We start from the raw sequence: 21,016 nt of genomic DNA on the forward strand, positions 1-21,016 counted from the left end.
GATCTTCTCCTCTATTCTTTCTTCTCCTCTTATTTTTCTTCTTCTTCCTCTTTTTTTTATCGGGAACGAGGGTCGTCGAGGGACATAGATGTAGTGTCGTCGTTGTCGATATATACCCCCTCCCGATAGCTTACTATGATTAGGTAGCTAGTTCTACGTTTGGCACTAATATATCCATCTGTCATGTTTGAATAATAATTGCCATGTTGTAAATATTTGTAGAAACTATGGACACCGCCCTAGACGAAGTAACAAAAGAAGCGTTGTTGAGGGACATAATCGCAGAAGGAAGTGATGCCATCTCGTTGTTTCTCAACGAAACCGATGGTCTGGAAGGAGAGGGTGAACAAGCTGGCTACGGTGACCTAATGCCGGTGCAAGAAGAAGAACATGAGGACGGCTCCGGTGACCCAATGCCGGTGCAAGAAGGAGACCGTGATGACGGCTCCGGTGACCGAACCGAGTCCGGCCAGGTATATATATTAGTTAAGCCTATGCTGACTAGCTGATTGATGCATTCATTGTTTTGGTATGTACACATATTAATTAAGTCTTTGTTCTTTTTTCTAGCCCTCCGGATCGAGCACAACTTCGGTAAAGAGACGAGGCCCGAAGAAAAAGTTGAGCTCGGATGAAAAGTTTGAGATCATAGCAATCGCGCCCGACGGCCAACCTATTGAACCCCTCCGGACAAAGAGCGCATTTGTTGCTCAGTGCGGGGTTCTGGTTAGGGACAAGATCCCGATAAGCATCCAGCAATGGTTTAAGCCGGCTACAGAAGACCCTGAGGTCTCTTATGTCAATGATATGCAGAAAAATGATCTTTGGACTGAGCTGAAGTCAAATTTCACCCTACCGCCTGAGGATAATCCAGAGAACCCAGTTAAAGAGAAATTAATCAAGTCTTTTGCTCTGAAGAGGATGGCAGAACTATTCAGGAGGTGGAAGAAAGAGCTGAATAAGTTTGTCGAAAATAATGAGACACCAGAATTCAAGGGCAGATATGAGAAGATCAGAGATCACTGGCCCGCATTTGTGGCCCACAAGACATCGGAAAAGAGTAAGAAGATGTCGGCGACAAACAAGCAAAATGCTGCGAAGAAGAAGCTTCACCATCGCACGGGGTCAGGTGGCTACCTCGTAGCCCGGCCTAAGTGGTCCAAGACTGAGAATGATCTGGTTCATAAAGGGATCGAACCAGAGACAATTAACTGGCCAGACCGTTGCCGGACTTGGTTCTTCGGGGCTGGCGGAACACTGGACCCTGTAACAGGGAAGTGCATTTGGACGAACGATCAAATGGACATACCAGTCAGTAAGCTTAAGCAGTATATCGAAGCAGCGCATGAAGGGACGTTCTTTCCAGACAGAGAGAACGACGAGCTCACAATGGCCCTCGGGAATCCTGAGCACCCTGGACGGACACGAGGCACGCCAGGCTCCATTCCGTGGAAGGTTGGGTTTCCGGACGCAGGCGGTTACAAATCCCATGAGAGGAGGAAAAAAGTGCAGCAGACCCAAATGCAGGCGCTGCAAGCAAGGGTAGACGCGATAGAGGAACGAGAAGCAAATCGCAGCAAACGTACTGCCGAAGCCTCCCCCGAAGCTACCCCGCCATCTCAGCGCAGAAGCAGCGTGGCTTCCACCGAGCTACTTCAGCCGGAGCATGCCTTGACGGCTCCTGCCAGCTATCCCGTGGATGCTATAACGGAGTCTCAAAATTGCCACCTTATGACGCAATGGATGAATTTGAAGGTCAAGGCGGCTGTTGGCTCTGTTTTTCCTACTGAACCCGGCGCAACTTTTCACTGCCGGCCGATTCCAGAAGGATATGCTAGGGTGATGGTGGATGAGATAACGGAGGGATTTGAGGACCTCCAGCTTGACCACCCTACCGGTGAAGGGGAGACTCGGCTGGGGTCTGCTCTGAAGACTCCATGCCTATGGCGGAAGGAGCTCATCAACCTTCCGAACTGGACGCCACCGCCTCCTCCTCCTCCTCCGGCGAGTCAGGGCACTCCGCCTCCACCGCCTCCTCCTCCGGCGAGTGACGATCAGGGCCCTCGGCCGGCTCCTTCTCCGGCGCGTGGCGGCACTCCGCCTCCTTCTCCGCCTGCGCCGACGCGCCCGAGCAGCCAGCCTCCTCCTTCTCCGCCTCGTCAGCAAGGGCGGAAGAGACCTGCCGCCGCTCCAGCTGCTCCGGCGCGTCGTAGTCCTTCTCCTCCGCCTCTTAAGCAAGTAAAGAAGACAACCGCTACGTCTGCTCGGTCGGCGTCTAGCAGTACAACCAGAGGCGGGAGGACATACAGATTCGGTCCTTCTCTGAAGACTCCAGAGAAGTTACCATACGAGAGGACCCAGGAGGAGAACGCCGAGATCGCGCGAGAAGAAGTGAAGAAATTCTTTGAAGGGGTGAAAGCAAAGAAACATCCACCTCCGGAGGAGAAGGTAGATCGGGTGAAAGTGAAGCGCACTCTGGCTGCCCTGACAAAACCACCGAAGTCTGATCGCCGAAAGGAAACTATGACCGCATTATTGGAAAGGAATTTGCCGAAGCGGAGCGGTCGGGAAGTACTGTCAGTGATCAAAGGCTGAAAGAACGACGAGCTGGGAAACAAATTGCCCAGCTCGGCGAACAAGCGAAGCAATCGTGCCCCCCGCTCAAGGTGCCTAGCCACAACGTCGATAATGATCCGAGGATGGTGCCCGGTTATAGCAATCTTGCAGATTACCTGCCCGACGAAGTACATTATGAACCCATGGAGATGCAGATACAAAGATACGAGTACGGGAAGCCTCTCGTCAAAGATGAAAGATCTCTATCAACGATGATGCGAAGATTGCATGATTGGTACTTGAAAATCTGCAGAGACTCTGGGGGGAGGAGTACTTTGTATGTGAAAGTTAAAAAGGAGCATGACCTCGTTGGAATTGATCTGTTGCCTGTTCCATTTGAGGAGTTCTATCAGTTTTTCAATCAATTGGCCCTCGATAAAACAACGGTCGCCTGCTACTGTCTGTAAGTAGTACTACTTCTGTCATTAAGTTTCTCTATATAGCTTAGCTCTTTCATTGCATGTATTTATAATCATCCTCACTATATTATGCAGATTGAAGATCGTCGAATTGAAGAAAAGACAAGTCGGTGATATTGGGTTCATTAACACATATCTCATAGATGCAACTCAGGTTAAATTTCATGCCGCAGAAACCGAGGCCAGCATGCTAGAATCGTTGATAATAAATCAAAACAAAGATATAATACTCTTTCCTTACAACTTCAAGTGAGTGTTACTGTCTTGTGCGTATTCGGTTTCCCTTATATATTAGTCAAGGTTATAGTAATGTAATTGATGAGTTATGCATGCGTGTGCAGTTTCCACTATATTCTCCTACATATTAAGCTTGAGCAGGGACTAGTAACCGTCTTAGACTCAAGACGAAAAGATCCCAAGGACTATGCAGACATGACTCAAATACTCGAGAAGTAAGTTAAATCGATCATTATCCACCATATCAGCAACTTTGTTCATTTTCTGATATATCAAGTAATTGTTTTCTTTGTCCGGCAGGGTTTGGAGAAAATTCACCAGAAAAGCTCCGGGACTGCCGAAGGAGCTGCAATTTAGACACCCGAAAGTAAGTACTAGCTATAGTAGCATTTTAAGCGCATCTACTAGTCATTCAAGCGCTAGTTTCATCAATACCATTTGGCATTCTTGCTTATCAGTTTGATTAACCTCTATTTCTTGTAAAGTGGTTGTGGCAGGAACAAGGGAATGATTTCTGTGGATACTATGTTTGCGAGTCCATCCGCCACACGACCTGTGAGCGGGGCTACACTGACGAACAATATGAAGTACGTAAATAACAACATTCACAATTTTATTTTATTACCATCATTTGTGTTGAGTTTCATTCATTCATATATATATATATATGTATTGACCCCCTTCTTTAAATTAGATGTTTCGGAAGCGGGATGAACTCCTAGCACCAGCTCGCATGCGAGGAATTCAAGAGGAATTGGCGGCATTCTTTCTTGACCACGTGATCCCTGAAGACGGAGAATTCTATGTGGACCCTGAGTCCGTATGATTATATTTGTAAGAGATAATTATTGTATATATGTAGCCGGTAGTGTCAGATAGATATACGAGAACTTGTTGTTCGACCAATCTCTCGGAGAAGGAGAGGTGGTCGATATCACTTCTCTCTGTATATATGCATATATGTTCATGACGATCTTCTGTTTCCTTCGTTTGCTTACTAGCTAGCTAGCGTGTCTAGTCCTCTCTATATACGTATGTATAGTACGTAGCGTCGACCAAGCACGGACATAACAGAGGACACTTCTCTCTATTAATTATAACTAGCTAACACAATATATGAAACACCTAAATTAACCCCCCAAAACCCCCAACCCCCCCCCCCCTTTCAAAAAAAAACAAAAACCCCAGCCACAGAAGTGCTGACGCGTGGATGCCTATTGGTCCCGGTTGGTGCCACCAACCGGGACCAAAGGGTCTCCTGACTGGGCTCTGCGCACTGCCCACGTGGAGGGCCTTTAGTCCCGGTTCTGGATTGAACCGGGACTAAAGGGGGGAGGTATTAGTACCGACACTTTAGTCCCGGTTCCGGAACCGGGACTAAAGGCCCTTACGAACCGGGACTATAGGCCCTTTTTCTACCAGTGTTACTTCAGACCTACGGGTCCATAGTTAGTAGCTAGATGACTTCTTCTCTCTTTTTGGATCTCAATACAATGTCCCCCCTCTCTTTGTGGAGATCTATTCAATGTAATCTTCTTTTTGCGGTGTGTTTGTTGAGACCGATGAATTGTGGGTTTATGATCAACTCTATCTATGAATAATATTTGAATCTTCTATGAATTCTTTTATGTATGATTGGTTATCTTTGCAAGCCTCTTTGAATTATCAGTTTGGTTTGGCCTACTAGATTGATCTTTCTTGCAATGGGAGAAGTGCTTAGCTTTGGGTTTAATCTTGCGGTGTCCTTTCCCGGTGACAGTAAGGGCAACAAGGCACGTATTGTATTGTTGCCATCGAGGATAAAAAGATGGGGTTTTCTTCATATTTTATGAGTCTATCCCTCTACATCATGTCATCTTGCTTAAGGTGTTACTCTGTTTTTAACTTAATACTCTAGATGCATGTTGGATAGCGGTCGATGAGTGGAGTAATAGTAGTAGATGCAGGCAGGAGTCGGTCTACTTGTCTCGAACGTGATGCCTATATACATGATCATACCTAGATATTCTCATAACTATGCTCAATTCTGTCAATTGCTCAACAGTAATTTGTTCACCCACCGTAGAATACTTATGCTCTCGAGAGAAGCCACTAGTGAAACCTATGGCCCCCGGGTCCATCTTTATCATATCAATGTCCTACTGCTTAGTTATTTACTTTGCCTTTATTTTACTTTGCATCTTTATCATAAGAAATACCAAAAATATTATCTTATCATATCTATCAGATCTCACTCTCGTAAGTGGCCCTATAGGGATTGACAACCCCTATTTGCGTTGGTTGCGAGGATTTATTTGTTTTGTGCAGGTACGAGGGACTCGCGCGTAGCCTCCTACTGGATTGATACCTTGGTTCTCAAAAACTGAGGGAAATATTTACACTACTTTGCTGCATCATCCCTTCCTCTTCGGGGAAAACCAACGTAGTGCTAAAAGAGGTAGCAACAGCGCTATCGCTACTTGCTTTGTAGCAGCGCGTTTACGCAGAAATGCGCTACTGCTAAAGAAAATAAAATTAAATGGAAAGCAAATAGAAAAGTAAATGAAAAATGAAAAATAGAAAAAGGAGAAAGGAAAAAATATAAAATGTAAAGAAAAATAAATGAAAAAGGGGAAAAAGAGAAAGGAATAGTAGTAGCGGATATCCGGGAACGCACTATACCTAACTTAGAAGTAGCGCACTTCCTGGAACGCGCTACTGCTACTTTTCACTTAACCGCGCAGTTCGTCCTTCCCCACGGCCACTTCCCCCAAATCCCAACACCTCCGCTGTTGCCGCCGCCGTCGCCCGTCGGCCGTCACGTGCTCTCCCGTCGCTCTCCGCACACCCTCGACGCCGCCCCCGACCCCGACCTCGACGCTGCCCCCGACCTTGATGCCGCCCCCGACCCTGACCTCGACACCGCCTTCCGCCGTGCGCTCGAGCCCTGACCCCGACCTCGACGCTGACTGCCCCTCCCTCGCCGCAGGCACCCGAGGTGAGCACGCCTGCTCCTCCCCCTACCTCTGCCTAGGGTTCTTCAAATTTTAATTGCATCAAATTAGTTAGAGTTCATCTAGGGTGGAAACGAATCGGATGCGGATCGGATAGTGCTCTTACCAGTTTCGTTTTCATATTTACAAAACAAATACAAATGCAAATACAGATGTTATCGGATACAGATGCGGCTCGGATGTTTTCTTGATTCGGAACGGATACGAATAATAGCGACATATTGCTTAAGTGTATTAGTCAATAGCTATGTGACATGAAGTATTCAACTTGTGACATACAATAAGTCAATGATAAATAGGTTTATGAATAAACACTATTATAATGCATAATAATTTCTAAGATTAATCATAAAGCGAGTAAACTTTGAACACTTATTTGACTTTGAAGTTGGATAATTGGAATATCTGATCGAATACGGATATCGGATATTTCAGATTATCCGCTACCACTTTCCACCCCTAGGTTCATCAAATTATATGGTAATTAGGGCAGTAGTTCCTAGTAGGGCTGGAAAAAAGCTCGAAGCTCGTGAGCTAAACGAGTAGCTCATGACTCGGCTCGAATCGACTCGAACTCGAAGAATAACGAGTCAAGCCGAGCTTTAGTTTAAGATCGTCTATAGACCAAGTTAAACGAGCCAATCTCACTAGTACTCGTGTAACTCGTTAGGCTCGGCACAAAAGATCGGCCACACCCAATATAAAAAAAGATCAGCCACTCAGCACCCTATGTCCCAGGCGCACAACACAAGGCCTAGCCGTTGAAGGCCCAACCGCCTAGGAGAATCATGCGTTACAAGGAAATTACTTTTTTTGACATAAAGACTGTAAGGGAAACCCCTACAGTATAATTGGTGCAACAAACCCAAATTGCAAGTATCATGCCTTGAACCTGGGTGGGTGGGAAGGCATCAGCCCCTTTCCACCACTAGGCTATGCCTTAGTCTGCAACAAGGAAATTACTATTGTTTAGTGATATATATGTTTAATATATACATAATAGTTTTTTATAATGTTTGAGGGTTTTATGTTCATATCTTTAACAAGCTTAACAAGCAAAACGAGTCAGCTTGCGAGTTATACGAGTCGAGCCAATCTTGGATTTGAGCTTGTTAATAATAACGAGTCGAGTCGAGCTAGCTCGTTAATGAAACGAGCTCTAGCGAGTCGAGCCGAGCTGGCTCGACTCGGCTCGAATTCCAGCCCTAGTTCCTAGGTACTAATTAGTTAGTAAGAACTAGGTACTAATTAGGTACTAGTTTATTTTTATTTATAGTAAGTTTAGTTTTAGTAAGAACTAGTTGAATTAATAGAACTAGTTGAACATGTCACATTTGTTGTTATTTTTTAGTTAAAGCAATTATTCCCGCATCGACGTCGACGATGTCTATCTCGCATCCTCGTCGTTGACTCGGCAGAGGACACCTGCTTGACCAGATGGGCCATGTCCGGGACTGGGCTCCGCCGGGCTGGTACTGGGAGGCGCTACCTACCGGGGGGCGCAGCTTGGTGAGGAGTCAGCCCGTCGTTGACCCGGACCTTCTTTGGTGGCGGTCGCGTGGGCCGGTGACGGTCCAGAGGCTCGAGGACCCCGCGGAGGTGGTACGTCACTGTGTTAGCGAGGAGGACACGTACGTCCGTCGCTACTTGGTTGCGTTGGAGCACAAGTTCTCCAATACCTGGCAGGTTCTCCAGGGATCTCACTGGAGCTATAATCCTGTGATGGTTCCTTCTCTTCGGGTGTCCACTGCCCGCGCCCATACCCGTCATTCGCTAGGGTTTTAGTTGTATTAGTGATGTTATATGTATGATACTATTCAGGGTGTATTAGTGATAATATTCGACGATGTAAAGACGCAAGATATGATTTACTTTTGCGTATTGAATGCATTCTAATTTGAATACTTATTTATTTTATGATTTGGTTTTGCTTATTGAATGCTCATGTCAATATGAGTCATATAAGATATTTTGAAATGTATATCTTGTGTTGCTCAAATAGGATATGTGCTTGCCCAAGTGGCCGGTCATGTTTGCAGGTTACACCTCCGAGTGGCCTATGTTTTGCCAGAGTGTTGATTCATTTCCGTTCCGGCAAATTTCAGGCGCTCGATATGTCCTATTTTAGCAAAGGTCATGCCGGATTTTTCCGTGCATTTTGGCATGACTTGTGCCAGAATATGTAGGAAATATCGAGTGCTCCGGATTGTGTGTTGAGTATTCTGGTAGTTGCCTTCGATCGATTTTCAATTAATGTTTCAACTATGAACATAGGAAATGTCTGACGACGAAAAGGATTTCGATATTTGCGAATACTGCGAAGACAAGCGCGATCTGTGCTATCGAATCTTCCTAGATGATGATAGGCGCTTCAGCATCAAGCTGGATGAGAACTTCAAAGTGGATACAGTAAGTCACAACTACAAGTATTTTTTCGTAATTAAGCATGACATCTGCTTCAACTTATAATTTAATTTTTTTACTATTCTACTAGCGTGTCCCCTGCCAGGCAAGAGTTCTTGTCTTGGATAAGATAGGTTTCAGTCCTATGAAAACTACTATGGAGGTAAAGAGAGTTTACTTGAAGACCGAGCATGCTTGTACTTCCCATGCAAAATTATACAACGCAGAGACCTACACCTATTTTGAATGCAAAACTTGGCAAACACTATGCAAGACTTATGCATTTGAGCCTGATATGGTTATCACCTTTGATATTCGTCCGGAAGATGATATTGAAGGTAATATCGACATCTGGGTCGATGTGCAGGCGCCTCCAGTTATACCATTATGTGAGTTTCTCAACCATATTTATGTTTTTGATATTGTTTATTCAAAAATAGTTGACAACTAATTTCTATTGACAGCTTATTTCCATTCAAGCAAACATGTTCGGCGCTTGGTAGACATGACCGTCTACTGTCCCGGGGCTGAACTAAACTGCGAGGAGATAGGTCATTATGTTTCATGGCTTGAGGATCTTCATACTGTCAAGACAAATTATTTTCCTGGACTTAAAAATCTTAGTACTCGAAACGTGCGACCAATAGTGTTCGTATTGAACTACGGTCACGTATATTTAGGAAAGATGGTAAAATATTTACTATTTGTCCTCAGTGCATCTTTTGCATACATTATTTTAAGCTAAACTTCATTGCTAAGTATGTTACTATACGATGTTCTTCAACAGGGACTCCCGATGAATGTTGTGCCTCATTGGATCGAGACTAAAAGTGGCATGAGAATGGTTAGCTTACGGCCAAGACATCCTACAATGCACTTTAGTGCATTCAGGATTTCTAAAAGCGAGGAATGCTTAATAGTGAAAGACTGGAGCAAAATTGTGAACGATCACAGAGAAGTACTAGGGGGCAGCAATCAGAAGTGCAACCCATGATTAGGAGACAGGTTCATCTGCATGCTCCAACATGATGAAGCAGGAGTGCTACACACGTTTTATGCTATTTTACCTAAGAGAGAGAGAGAGAGAGAGAGAGAGAGAGAGAGAGCAGCAGGAGTGATTAGCTAGCTAGAAATGAGTTTGAAGATGATGATGTGCTACACTATGACTATGATGATTAAATAGCTAGTGTTGGTGGTAATGACTATGATGACTATTATTAGCTAGTGTTGGTGGTGATTAGATAGCTACTGCAGCTAGTGTTGGTGGTGATTAGCTAGCTAGAATGAGTTTGAAGATGATGATGTGCTATACTATGACTATGATGATTAAATAGCTACTATTGGTGGTAATGACTATGATGATGATTAAATAGCTTGTGTTGGCGAATTAGATTCAAGTGGAGGCAACATGTGGTGCACATCGAAAGTACTACTAGTCCAAACTACATCAAGTCTGGATTAGTAGTATACTTTTGATATGCACCACATGTTGCCTCCACTTGAACCTAATCCACCTTCATTTGACACACTGTTATGGACATAATGATATAACAATCTCATAATTGGTATTGTACCAGAATTTGTATAATGGCGTATAAATACACTAAAAATAAAACAAATAAAAATAAAGAATACTAGTAGCGATGGAGAGTAAACACGCTACTACTAGCTATATTAGCAGTAACGTGGGAGTGAACAAACGCTGCGACTATATGTCTTAGCAATAGCGTGTGTCGCACGCGCTACTGCTAAGGAATAGCTGTAGCGCCTTACTAGTAGCGCGGTGTCCCGCGCTACTAGTAGGCATTAAACCCACGCTACTACTAGGGTTTTCCCAGTAGTGTCCCCAAGCCATGAAACACAATGACTTATCTCCTCGCAGTTTAGTTTAGCCACGAGACAGTACTAGGTGCTGTCTACCAACCGCCAGACATATTTGCTTGAATGGAAATAAGCTCTCAATAGAAATTAGTTGTCAACTATTTTTAAATAAACAATATAAATTATTTAATAAATATTGTTGAGAAACTCATATAATGGTAGAACTGGAGTCGTCTGGACATCGACCCAGATGTCGGTATTACCTTCAATTTCATCTTTCGGACGAATATCAAAGGTGATAATTAAGCATATTAGGCTCAAATGCATAAGCCTTGCATAGTGCTCTTCAATTTTTGCATTCAAAATAGGAGTAGGTGTATACATTGTGTAATTTTAGGGCAAAAGTATAACCATACTCAGACCTCAAGTGAACTCTCTTTACCTCCATACTGTCCATAGTACTGAAACCAATCTTATTCAAGACATAAATTCTTGTATGACAGGGGATATGCTAGTAGAATTGTAAAAAGTTAAAATTATAAGTTGAAGCAAAAGAAGCAAAAGTCATGCTTAATTACGAAAAAAGACTTGTCATTGTGACTTACTGTATCCACTTCGAAGGTGTCATCCAGCGTGATGCTGAAGCGCCTACCACCAACCAGGAAGGCCTGTCGCAGATGTCGCGCTCGTCTTTGCAGTATTCACACATAACAAATTCCCTTGAAAATCATTGAAAATCAGACATTTCCTATGTTCATAGTTAAACCATTGAAAATCGATTGAAGGCAACTACCAGGAAACTCAACACACAGATCACTATTACTCAATATGCAACAGCTTGACTTTAGGTCTGTCAAGTCTTCCTTCCTAAACTCTTATCTCACATATATAGTTGGGATTCTTCCACTCTCACATTTCGACCGTCGGTGATGGTCGCTACTCCTCCTTTCCCTAGTGCATTACAAATATCCAGCAGAAGGAAAAGAAGGAGAAGCGACCCGCACGACAACAGTCGGGATTCCTCCTCTCTCATATGTACATATGGTGGACACTCTCCCTCACCGAAAGACACACAAGGAGCTGAAACAGACCTAAAGTCAACCCGTTCCATATATCGAGCAATGACATAGAAAAATGCCCTATGTTTTGCCGAAATATCATTGAATTCCCGTTCTAGCAAATCAAAAGCACTCGATATGTCCTACATTGTAGCACAAATCATGCTAAAATTCATGAAAAATTCGGCATGACCTTTTCTAAAGACATGACATATCGAGCGCCTGAAATTTACCGGAACGGAAACGAAGCAACATTCTGGCAAAACATAGGCCACTCGGAGGTACATTGCAAACAAGAACACCAAGACATCCTCTATATTCAGAATGCATCATCATCGACATCAATGACATGGCGACTAGCACTAGCATTTTCATCATCGACATTTACAACACATTATCATTTGGCTATTCTCACCTAAAGGTCTTAAGGGGTGGAGGATGGGGACGACTGCGGGGATGAGGCAGGGGCAAATACTTGATTTCTACATAAACAAAATATATTAACCACTTACTATAAATAAACTAGTTCTATTAAGCACTTACTATAAAAAAACTAGTTCTATTAAGCACTTAATATAAATAAACTAGTTCTATAAAGTACTTACTAAATAAACTATTTCTATTAAACACTTACTAAAAATTAAACATTGTTAACCTAGCCAACCAGACCCATATGCTCTAAACCCTACTACCCTAACTAAATTTTTGCTCTAAACTAAATGTTTGATCTAACCTAGCCAACCTAGTTAACCTAATGAACCTAATTAACCTAGCTAGTTAACCTAGTTCGTTAACCTAGATAATTAACCTAATTAAACTAAACCTAGCTAGCCAACCTAGCTAACCTAGCTAGGTTTAACTTTTACTAATTTACTAAAAAATATACACTATGCAAGAACAGAGTGAGGAGAGATGAGGGAGGGAGGAGGGGGAGGGGGTGGGGGAGGGAAGAGGACCAGAGGAGGGCGGAGGAGAGGAGGAGGGCTTGGTGGAGGAGGAGGAGGGCCCTTGGGCGGAGGAGAGGAGGGAGGAGGGCGGTGGGAGGAGGGCGGTGGGAGGAGGAGGGAGATGAGGGCATACCGAGGAAGGAGGAGGGAGATGAGGGCATACCGAGGAAGGAGGAGGGAGGACGGCCGCGGCAATGCGGTGGCGACGGTAATTAATGCGGAGGCGGCCGAGGCAAAGTGAGGCAGCGGGGAGTGAGGGGAGGAAGAAGAAGGCTGGGTGCGGGGGATAGAACTTGGGATAAGGCACCCATAGTAGTAGCGCGCTCCCTGGGCCAGCGCTACTACTATACCTAGTTTGGCGGCAACCTCGTCCCAACCATAGTAGTAGCGATGTTTAGTAGAGATGCGCTACTACTACGTGGATATCAGTAGCACGGTTTTTCCTAACGCGCTACTGCTAAGTAGCGGTAGCGCCTTATTTTAAACCGCGCTGCTGATAAGGTTTTGTGTATAAGGCTTTCCATGGTAGTGAGTTGATTATGATAGTTGTGTTCAATTTTGCAAGTAATCTACCACAGTGACAGAAAGTGAAAAAACTTGTATTATGTTGTTGCCACTAGGGATAAAAATATGGTTGCAGTTTTCTTTTGAATGCGGTGTGAAGACAATATATCATCTACTTCATGGCATTGCACTTATTGTAATACTCTGTTTTTACTTAATACTTAATACTTTAAGATGTATGTTGAATATCGATCTTGTATGGGGCATTAGCTATAGATGCAGTTGTGTTAAAAAACTATAGATGCAGTTGGATAACAAGATATAGGGACATGATGCTCATATGTTGATTATTCCATGGATAGTCATCGTTATATAAACTGTAATTTAAACGATGCACAACTGCAATTTGTTCACCACACCATGGATCCTGGTCCATCTTCCTCTTACATTCTTTCAACCTAGATTAAATGCTCTTTTCAATTCCTTACTTTTACTTTTTCGTTGCAATCAAATCTTCCATACACTTGTGTTTTTAATCCTTGTAATTAGCAAGCCAGTGAGACTAGCAACCTCACTAGTCCTGTCGGGGGCAAAGGTAGTTTTGTATTCTCTGTGCAGGTAGTAATCATTGGCTAAATAATTTAGGAAAAGGTTAGCTCTAGGTCTAAAAACATACAACTGCTTGCTACACTTTAACTAAATTCATATTTTTAAAATTTACAATCACGTAAGTATAGCATTAGAAATGGCTCCACTGAGTAATAGGAATTTCTTGCTCGACATGAAATACAATTTGGGTCTTTCTCACTCCTGCTTTAATGTTTTGAGTTTTATCCAACTTTCACTTTTTAAAGTAGTTCATTTTATTAATTCTATCGGCTACCTCTCTAATTTCTGTTTCAAAATTTCTGACGTATGCATTTCAGCTTCGAAGCAACAATTTCCTAGCTGGACATCACACATGATTAAATTAATGAACTCACTTGGGAACTGAAGTACACTATAGGAATAAGCAAATCACATAACATATATAGCGAATAACAAAGCACCCTAATTAAAATGGTTTCGGCTTTCTGTGGGTCGAGCATTACAATCCTAGAGGAGATAAAGCAAAAGCAACCATGCACACTTCTGAAGAGTCATATGATCATGTTGCCTTTCTCATGAACATTATATGAACGGTGAGGATCAGTCTTTCTTGACGAAATCCTGCAGCTTGGTCAGCATCAGAAGATCCTTGGACTGGACCTTGCTGCTCATGTACCCACACAACAAGTTTGTCGTCGTTGGCGTGACCCCGCGCAGGTCCAGATACTTCACGAATGACTTCTGCAGGTTCTCATCGAGCTTACTGCATGAGATCGACGTACGGTGAGTAGTTAATTAATAAGCGCGTCACTGATTAGTAATTGAAGACAGCCTTCAACAAGGCAAGACACCAAAAAGTGTTGCCAATTAATCCATCTAGGAAAATTAGTCTTAATATTCTTACTCGAACTCGTAATATGTAGCCTGAACATCATCTTTAGCTGTCCGCGACAACATGCACATGGAATGGATGGTGATATTGTCGGGATACGCGAAGCAGGTGAACGCAAGCTTTGAGCCATCGCCCTTGGAGATGGTGACTTCTAGGTTGATGGTAGATCTTAATTTGTTCTTCTGGCCACCGTCTTCTTCTAGATTCTCGTTCGAGGATGCCGAAGACAATTCTACATCCTCATGTGAGGTGCATGAGGAGTTGTTCTCGTCGTCGTCCAAGCAGGGCTTTGATGCCACAACCTCAATCTTCTCGCCCTTTAAAGTTCTTGTAAGTGTAATGCTGACACGACACTTATTTTCAGAGATTTCAAAGGGAAAGTAATCCCCGGTGTCCTCTATCTGTTCAAGATACGAAAAATTTGAGGGCAAAACAACAACTCGGATCCTCAAGCAGGATTAAAGGCATCAACAAGAAGTCAGATTCTCAAGCAGGATTAAAGGCATATTTGATCGAGGTCACAAAGATCAGAACAGTCATCCCAAGTTGCCAGCCATGCATGGGATCGCAGTTAGCACAGGCAGAGTACCTTAGCGAGGAGACACTGGAGCTCGGTGGGGGGCGCGCCGTCGTCCTTGTTGCGGGACTTGATCGCGGAGTCGATGGCGCCGAGGAGCTCAAGGTCGAACATAGTGGCTCTCAGGGATTCGGTCTCGGTCAAGAAGGCACGGAGGGGGCCCAACACGGTACGGGCGGACTCCTCGGTCACGGTGCTCTGACGGTAAGAGTCCAGTGCGGCGATGAGGAGGCGCCGGAGGACTCGAAGGAGGAGACTGCGGCGTCGAGGAACGAGGACGAGCTCCACCTGCTCACCATCGCCGACGAGGACTTGGGGCGGAGAAGCGTGGAGGCCCGGCGGAGGATGGGTAGGGAGGAGGCCCGACGGGCCGCGGCGAGGAGGGCCATGGCGCCGGTGAAGAGGGTTTTTCTTCCAGAATTTAAGAGGGTTTTAGCGAGGAGGGTTTTGGTTGTCTGAGAAAAAGAAGCCCACCTGTCAGGAAGGGCTTAAACCTGCACGATGTGCTTGCTGAAAAAGAAAACGAATTTGAACAAGTTTTCCCTATACCGTTCGCAGGCTCTTGCAGTTTCCAGGCAGGAATTAATATTATCTTCTTCGAAAATTAAACTACTCTTTTTTGTGTGAAAAATATTTATAGATCTATTACAAAAGTTTATCAGAAATATAAAGCACGTCAAACATGATAAAATTCACATCAAGGTATCTAGACCACCGAATGACCACTACCGCCGTCAAAATGAGCTAGCCGCCGACACACCATTGTCTCCACTCCCATGCCGCAGCTACCTTGACCTTGTCGATCACAGCCGGGAAGTCTTCGTGCAAATGCCCCTAAGGACCACCACCCTGGAGCCTTAGTCGTCACCGATGAACCCGTGAATAGATATCAAGAAACAGACACCAAATCTCGACGTCGCGCATGCACGACAAAAAACCCTAACCTTGTCACCTCAAGGAGACGGCAGGAATCTAATCTAGAGCATCATCTAGATGGACGGACTCAAGGAGGATCGGAGACTAAGAAGTCTGACTTTGACGGCTTTATTGATTGGTTAAACATAGTAGATCAGATCAAACAAAATTAAATGATGATGATCACCAAATATCTGCGATAAATTGGAAGTTACACAAGTCTTTTGAAAAAAAATCTGCATTCGTTAAGGTACTGACTGATGACCACATACTCCACCAGTTGCAACATCCGCTAGTGTGTAGGTTGCTTGGGTTGTAGCAATCAAATTCACCCGTTCCAGCATGCCAACACCATGGTTCCAACATCTACGACAGTTGGTTGTAGCTTTAGTTTCCTCGTCGGTTCCAACTTCTCCGTACACTCATTCTAGCACCCTGACACCGTGGTTCTAACATCTCCCGCAGGTGGTTTCAGCTTTGCTCCTCCGTCGAAGCTTTGGCTATTGTGGTTCCAGCTTCTCTGCACACTGGTTCCAGCACCCCACACCATGGTTCTTCCAGTTACGACAATAGCTGATCAACACAAAACCTACCGCTAGTCGCTGCTTGCAGCACCTTACTCCGATGGTTGCCGCGCCAACGAACACTGGTTCCAATATACATCAACAATGGTTGCAGCTCCGAGGAAAATATCTGGTGCACCGGAGCTTGTGGTGCTACCGGTGCACTGAACTCACATTGTGCTTATAAAATGTTCAAAAAAATTTGAAAAAATTAGCACACTCACCCAACATCAATGTAGGTTGTCAAAAAAAATTCAAGTCAAAATTCGAAACACAACTTGAAAAACAAAAATGACAAAATCAACACTGAATAGTACACAACATAACTTGGGCTTTAGATTTGGCCCATTATCACACTGATGTCAAATCTGTCATTTTTGTATCTCATAAAATATTTCAAATTTATACACGAATTTTTTTGACATCATACATTGCGTTAACGTGCTAGACTTTTTTCAGATTTTTTAAAACATTCTAGGGCATCCGGTGCACCAGTAGCACCACAAGTGCGGGTGCACCGGATACATTCCCTGCAGCTCCATCACTTGGAGGTTCTAGCACGGCTGCCCCCATCCCCCTAGGTTGCAGCTCCTCGGCACCCGATTCCAGCATCACAAGTTGTCGCTTCCAGCACGAGCGGCCACCGCTTGCAAAAAATTTAGTCCTCAGTTCCAGCACGGCTATGCGTGCATGGGTCATGGCGCCACCATGGCTCCTCTAAGCTGCAGGGTGTTTGATTGCGTGGTGAGCCATAGTGCGACCGCTATTTGAGAGCTCCTTGCCGGTATTTGTTGCGAGAGGGAGGGACAAAAGATGAGTGGCGGGGAAACGACAAATCGAGCGATGGGGTGTGGCAAGGGCGTCGTGTGGCAGGCTATTTGGGTGCTCCTCACTGGTTATTGGAGAAGGATGAGCGCAGAGGAAGATATCAAAATGAGAGAGAGAGAGAGGTGGATTTGAGGGCGGTGGAACAAGATAAGGAAAGAGATGGATGTTTTTAGCCGTCTAGGGCCCATGCCGCGTGTCACAAGCGCACATGGCCGGCGGAGTCTCTAGCCAGTCGACTGGCGAAGAACGTTTCCCATAGTTAAACAGAAATGATTGGGATCACCCAGCCTATCACAGTCATGCTGCCGCCAAACACACCCGTTGTGTCGCTGCCGCCGCCGGCAAGAGAGCACCCCGCTGTCACGTCGTCAGCCGCCTCCATCACTTCACTTGTAAAAAAAAACTCTGAAACAAGAACTCAGTTGTAAGAAAAAATCTGAACTTGACCTATGTTGCACAAAATTCTGCAACATGACCCGTTTTCCATAAAAATCATAATAATACCCGTGTTTTAATGGCATAGAGTGACACTTGCGCTCAATCGGTCCGATCCGATGGCTTGCGAGGCGGCGATCTTTTAAAAAGATCCGTCGACCGACGCATAGCAGCGCCCATAGTTAAAGCTGTAGAAAAATTGAAGCCAAAAGACACAGTGAAATAGTTCTTTGATTTTAGTGTGATATTTTTCACGTAAAAAATCGTCACTTATCAACACTGGAGCGTCTTAACTCGTCATCAGCCTCATTCAAGTTCAAGAAAACCCTTTTATTCAAGCCAATTATGAATTTTGAGGGAGCAAAATGCTTGATTTTATTCCACATAACGTCCAATGTGGTATAGAACAAAGGAGAACGTGGAGACCACACAGTTGATAGTTTATAGGCGTTCAAGTTAATCATCATGGAACCTAAAATTGGAAAAAAAAGTGCAACTCTAGGACTAAAACATACAACTGCTCAACTGCACCTTTCTACAACTAAAGGTATTTCCAAATTGCACATCCACCTTAGTAGCATTAAGGCATCAAATATCATAGTCTTTTACTAAGTAACATGAATTTCTGGTCTGACAAAAAAATTGATGGTCCTTGCGACGATTTGCGTCTTCTTTTCTCCTGCTTCGAAGGCCTTTTTTGTTTGAAGGGCTTCATAATCCTACTAAAGTTTCTAAAGTTTTTTCTTTGTTGTGATTATTTCAGCTTCGAAGTGACTTGGCTAATACTATTTGACAGCGTACATGACTAAATCGAAAACAGCTAAACTTGAGAACTAAAGAATAGGCTAGAAATAAGCAGAGCCAACATATATAATGAATAATCTACCTAAATAAAATGGCTTCAACTCTACGTACCTCGAGAAAATCATAATTACAAAAAACGTCTTAAACATGCGCAGAGAAAACAAAACGATCATGCACGCTTCTCTACAAAAGGAACAATTATAAGTCTTGATCGTGTTGCCCTAGTAGGATAACTAAATTAAGATGAAGATCAATCTTTCTTGACGAAATCTGACAGCTTGTTCAGCCAAAAGTGTTGCTTGCGGACGCCATTGCTAATAATGTACTCGCGAAACAGATTCATCGTCGTCGGCGTGATCCCACGCAGCTCCAGGTAGTTGTGGAATGACTTCTTCAGATTCTCATTGAGATTACTGTACCAGATCCGCCAATTAAGAGAGCGTTTAATCAATGTGTCCGTGGTGGGCAAAATATAAAAGCGGCCAATGAATGGATTAAGCTAGGTTCAGTCTTGGTACTTACTTGAAACCGTCATACTTATACATATCCTCCAGTAGCTCCTCCTCTTTTCGCGACCCCCCGGGCGTCATATTTCATGGAACTGATGGTGACGTCGTCCGGATATGCAACACAGGTGAATTGAAGTTTGTAGCCATTGCTCTTGGAGACGATGACATCAAAGGTGAGGCTAGGTCTTGAGGCCTTCTTCTCACCTTTGCCATGTTCCAGCTGCATGCGTAAGGATTCCAAAGACCATTTTCCATCCCTCTCAAGGCAGTCCGTACGAGTCACAACCTCAATCTTCTCGTCCTCAAAAGTTCTTTTGAGAGTAATGTATCTTTTATAATCGTAGCCAACAAAGTATCTGTTTTCACTGACTTCGAAGGGGAAGCAACCCGCGGTATCCTCCATCTGTTTTACAATGGGAAAAACAAATTTGAGGACATGAACAACAAAAGCTCAGCAATCCTCACTCTGTGTCTCACGCATGATTAATTAATTACATACAATAAAACCAGTAAAGTTTCTCGACAGCATGCTTTTTCAAAGGGAACGGGGATCATCATCGCATAGGTGAAGAGATCGATCTGTGTATATGCAGTGCACGTACCTCGGCGATACGGGGCGGCTCGGAGGACTTGACGGCAGAGTGGATGCCGCGGAGGAGCTGGTCCTCGAAGGAGGCGTTGCTGAGGGAGTCGGTGGCGGCCCGGAGTGAGTCCAGCGCGGCGGCCCAGGCGCTGGAGCCATGCTCGGCGTTGACGGTGTCCATCGTGGCGTTCATTAAGGCCGTCTTCGCACCGCGGATGGAGGAGGACGAGCTGTGCCTGATCGCCTGCACCGGCGGGGCCACGGGGCGGAGCAGCACCGAGGAGGCTCGGCGGAGGATGGGAAGGGAGGAGGCCCGGCGGGAGGCGGCGAGGAGGGCCATGGCACCGCATATGCGTTGTGGACTCGAAGCCGTCAACAAGGTTTCCCCCCGATCTACGTAGTATATCTTCCTTCCTACTTCCATAATTTAAGAGGGTTTTAGAAGGATGGAGTGGTTTTGCTTGTAGGAGGACGTAATTCGCTGGGCCCATGTGTCAGACATGCAGTTCCGAATTTGCACGATGTGCTTTGCTTCTTGAACAAGTAGGAACAGATTTGACCTTTTTTTCAGTGTCAGACGTCTGTTTTTGTATTTGATTTGTCGCTTTTTCTAGCCATTCACGGGTTGACATGTTTCTGCACTGGTACTCCGTCCAGAGTCTTCAAGCAACTCCTCTCGTTGTAGCGCCCATGTGCCAAGTCCTAAGTCGCACGCGCACCCCGCATGTGGATGAATGACTATTGCTAGTATATATAGAGATGGTCATGGAAGAAGGCATTGTGAAGAGAACAAGGAGGCATGGTGAAGGATCAGTGACATGACGCAAGCCCCATGTGTCGGGGGAAATCGGCACCTATGGAATCACTGGGATCCCTTCTACGGTTGGCGGGTGCGGGGTTGTGCAAAGAGCGGGTCTAACAGGAAGCACATGGATCGTTTACCCAGGTTCGGGCCGCGGAGATATGTAATACCCTAGTCCTACTTTGGTGGATGTATTTGAGTGTTCTTGTGTTCTTGGGCTAGCTACGGGGTGTGATTTGGCCCAAAAGATCCGACCCCTCCTCCTAGTCGCATCGGGCCTCCTTTTATAGGAAAAGGGGCTGCCACAGTGACACACAAGAGGTGAAAAGGTGTACAGTGGATGAGTCTATCCTCTGGCATCGCCGGACAAACGCATTTAATGCGCTGCCGACGTGTCCCTCTCGCTTTATCGGGGACGGCAAGGAAGCACATCCCAGCTGTCGCCGTCTCGCCTGGTTCCGACGCGCGTCCGAGCTGACGAGGCATCGCTGTGCCACGTTGGCTGGCTGCTGGGCGGGTGCG

General features: G+C 44.8%; 1 protein-coding gene across 1 annotated transcript; it reads right to left on the bottom strand.

Moving 5' to 3' along the window:
- Positions 1–18,701: 18,701 nt before the first annotated feature.
- On the bottom strand, positions 18,702–20,941 carry LOC123057752 (uncharacterized protein At2g39795, mitochondrial-like). The gene is made up of 3 exons (XM_044480658.1): positions 19,712–20,941; positions 19,123–19,512; positions 18,702–19,013 (listed from the first exon to the last, which is right to left on the bottom strand). Exons 1-2 carry the CDS (start codon positions 20,114–20,116, stop codon positions 19,138–19,140), a joined length of 780 nt encoding a protein of 259 aa, XP_044336593.1. The 5' UTR covers positions 20,117–20,941; the 3' UTR covers positions 18,702–19,013; positions 19,123–19,137.
- Positions 20,942–21,016: the final 75 nt, after the last annotated feature.

Source organism: Triticum aestivum, chromosome 3A (assembly GCF_018294505.1).
Source record: "Triticum aestivum cultivar Chinese Spring chromosome 3A, IWGSC CS RefSeq v2.1, whole genome shotgun sequence".
Taxonomy (NCBI): Eukaryota; Viridiplantae; Streptophyta; class Magnoliopsida; order Poales; family Poaceae; genus Triticum; species Triticum aestivum.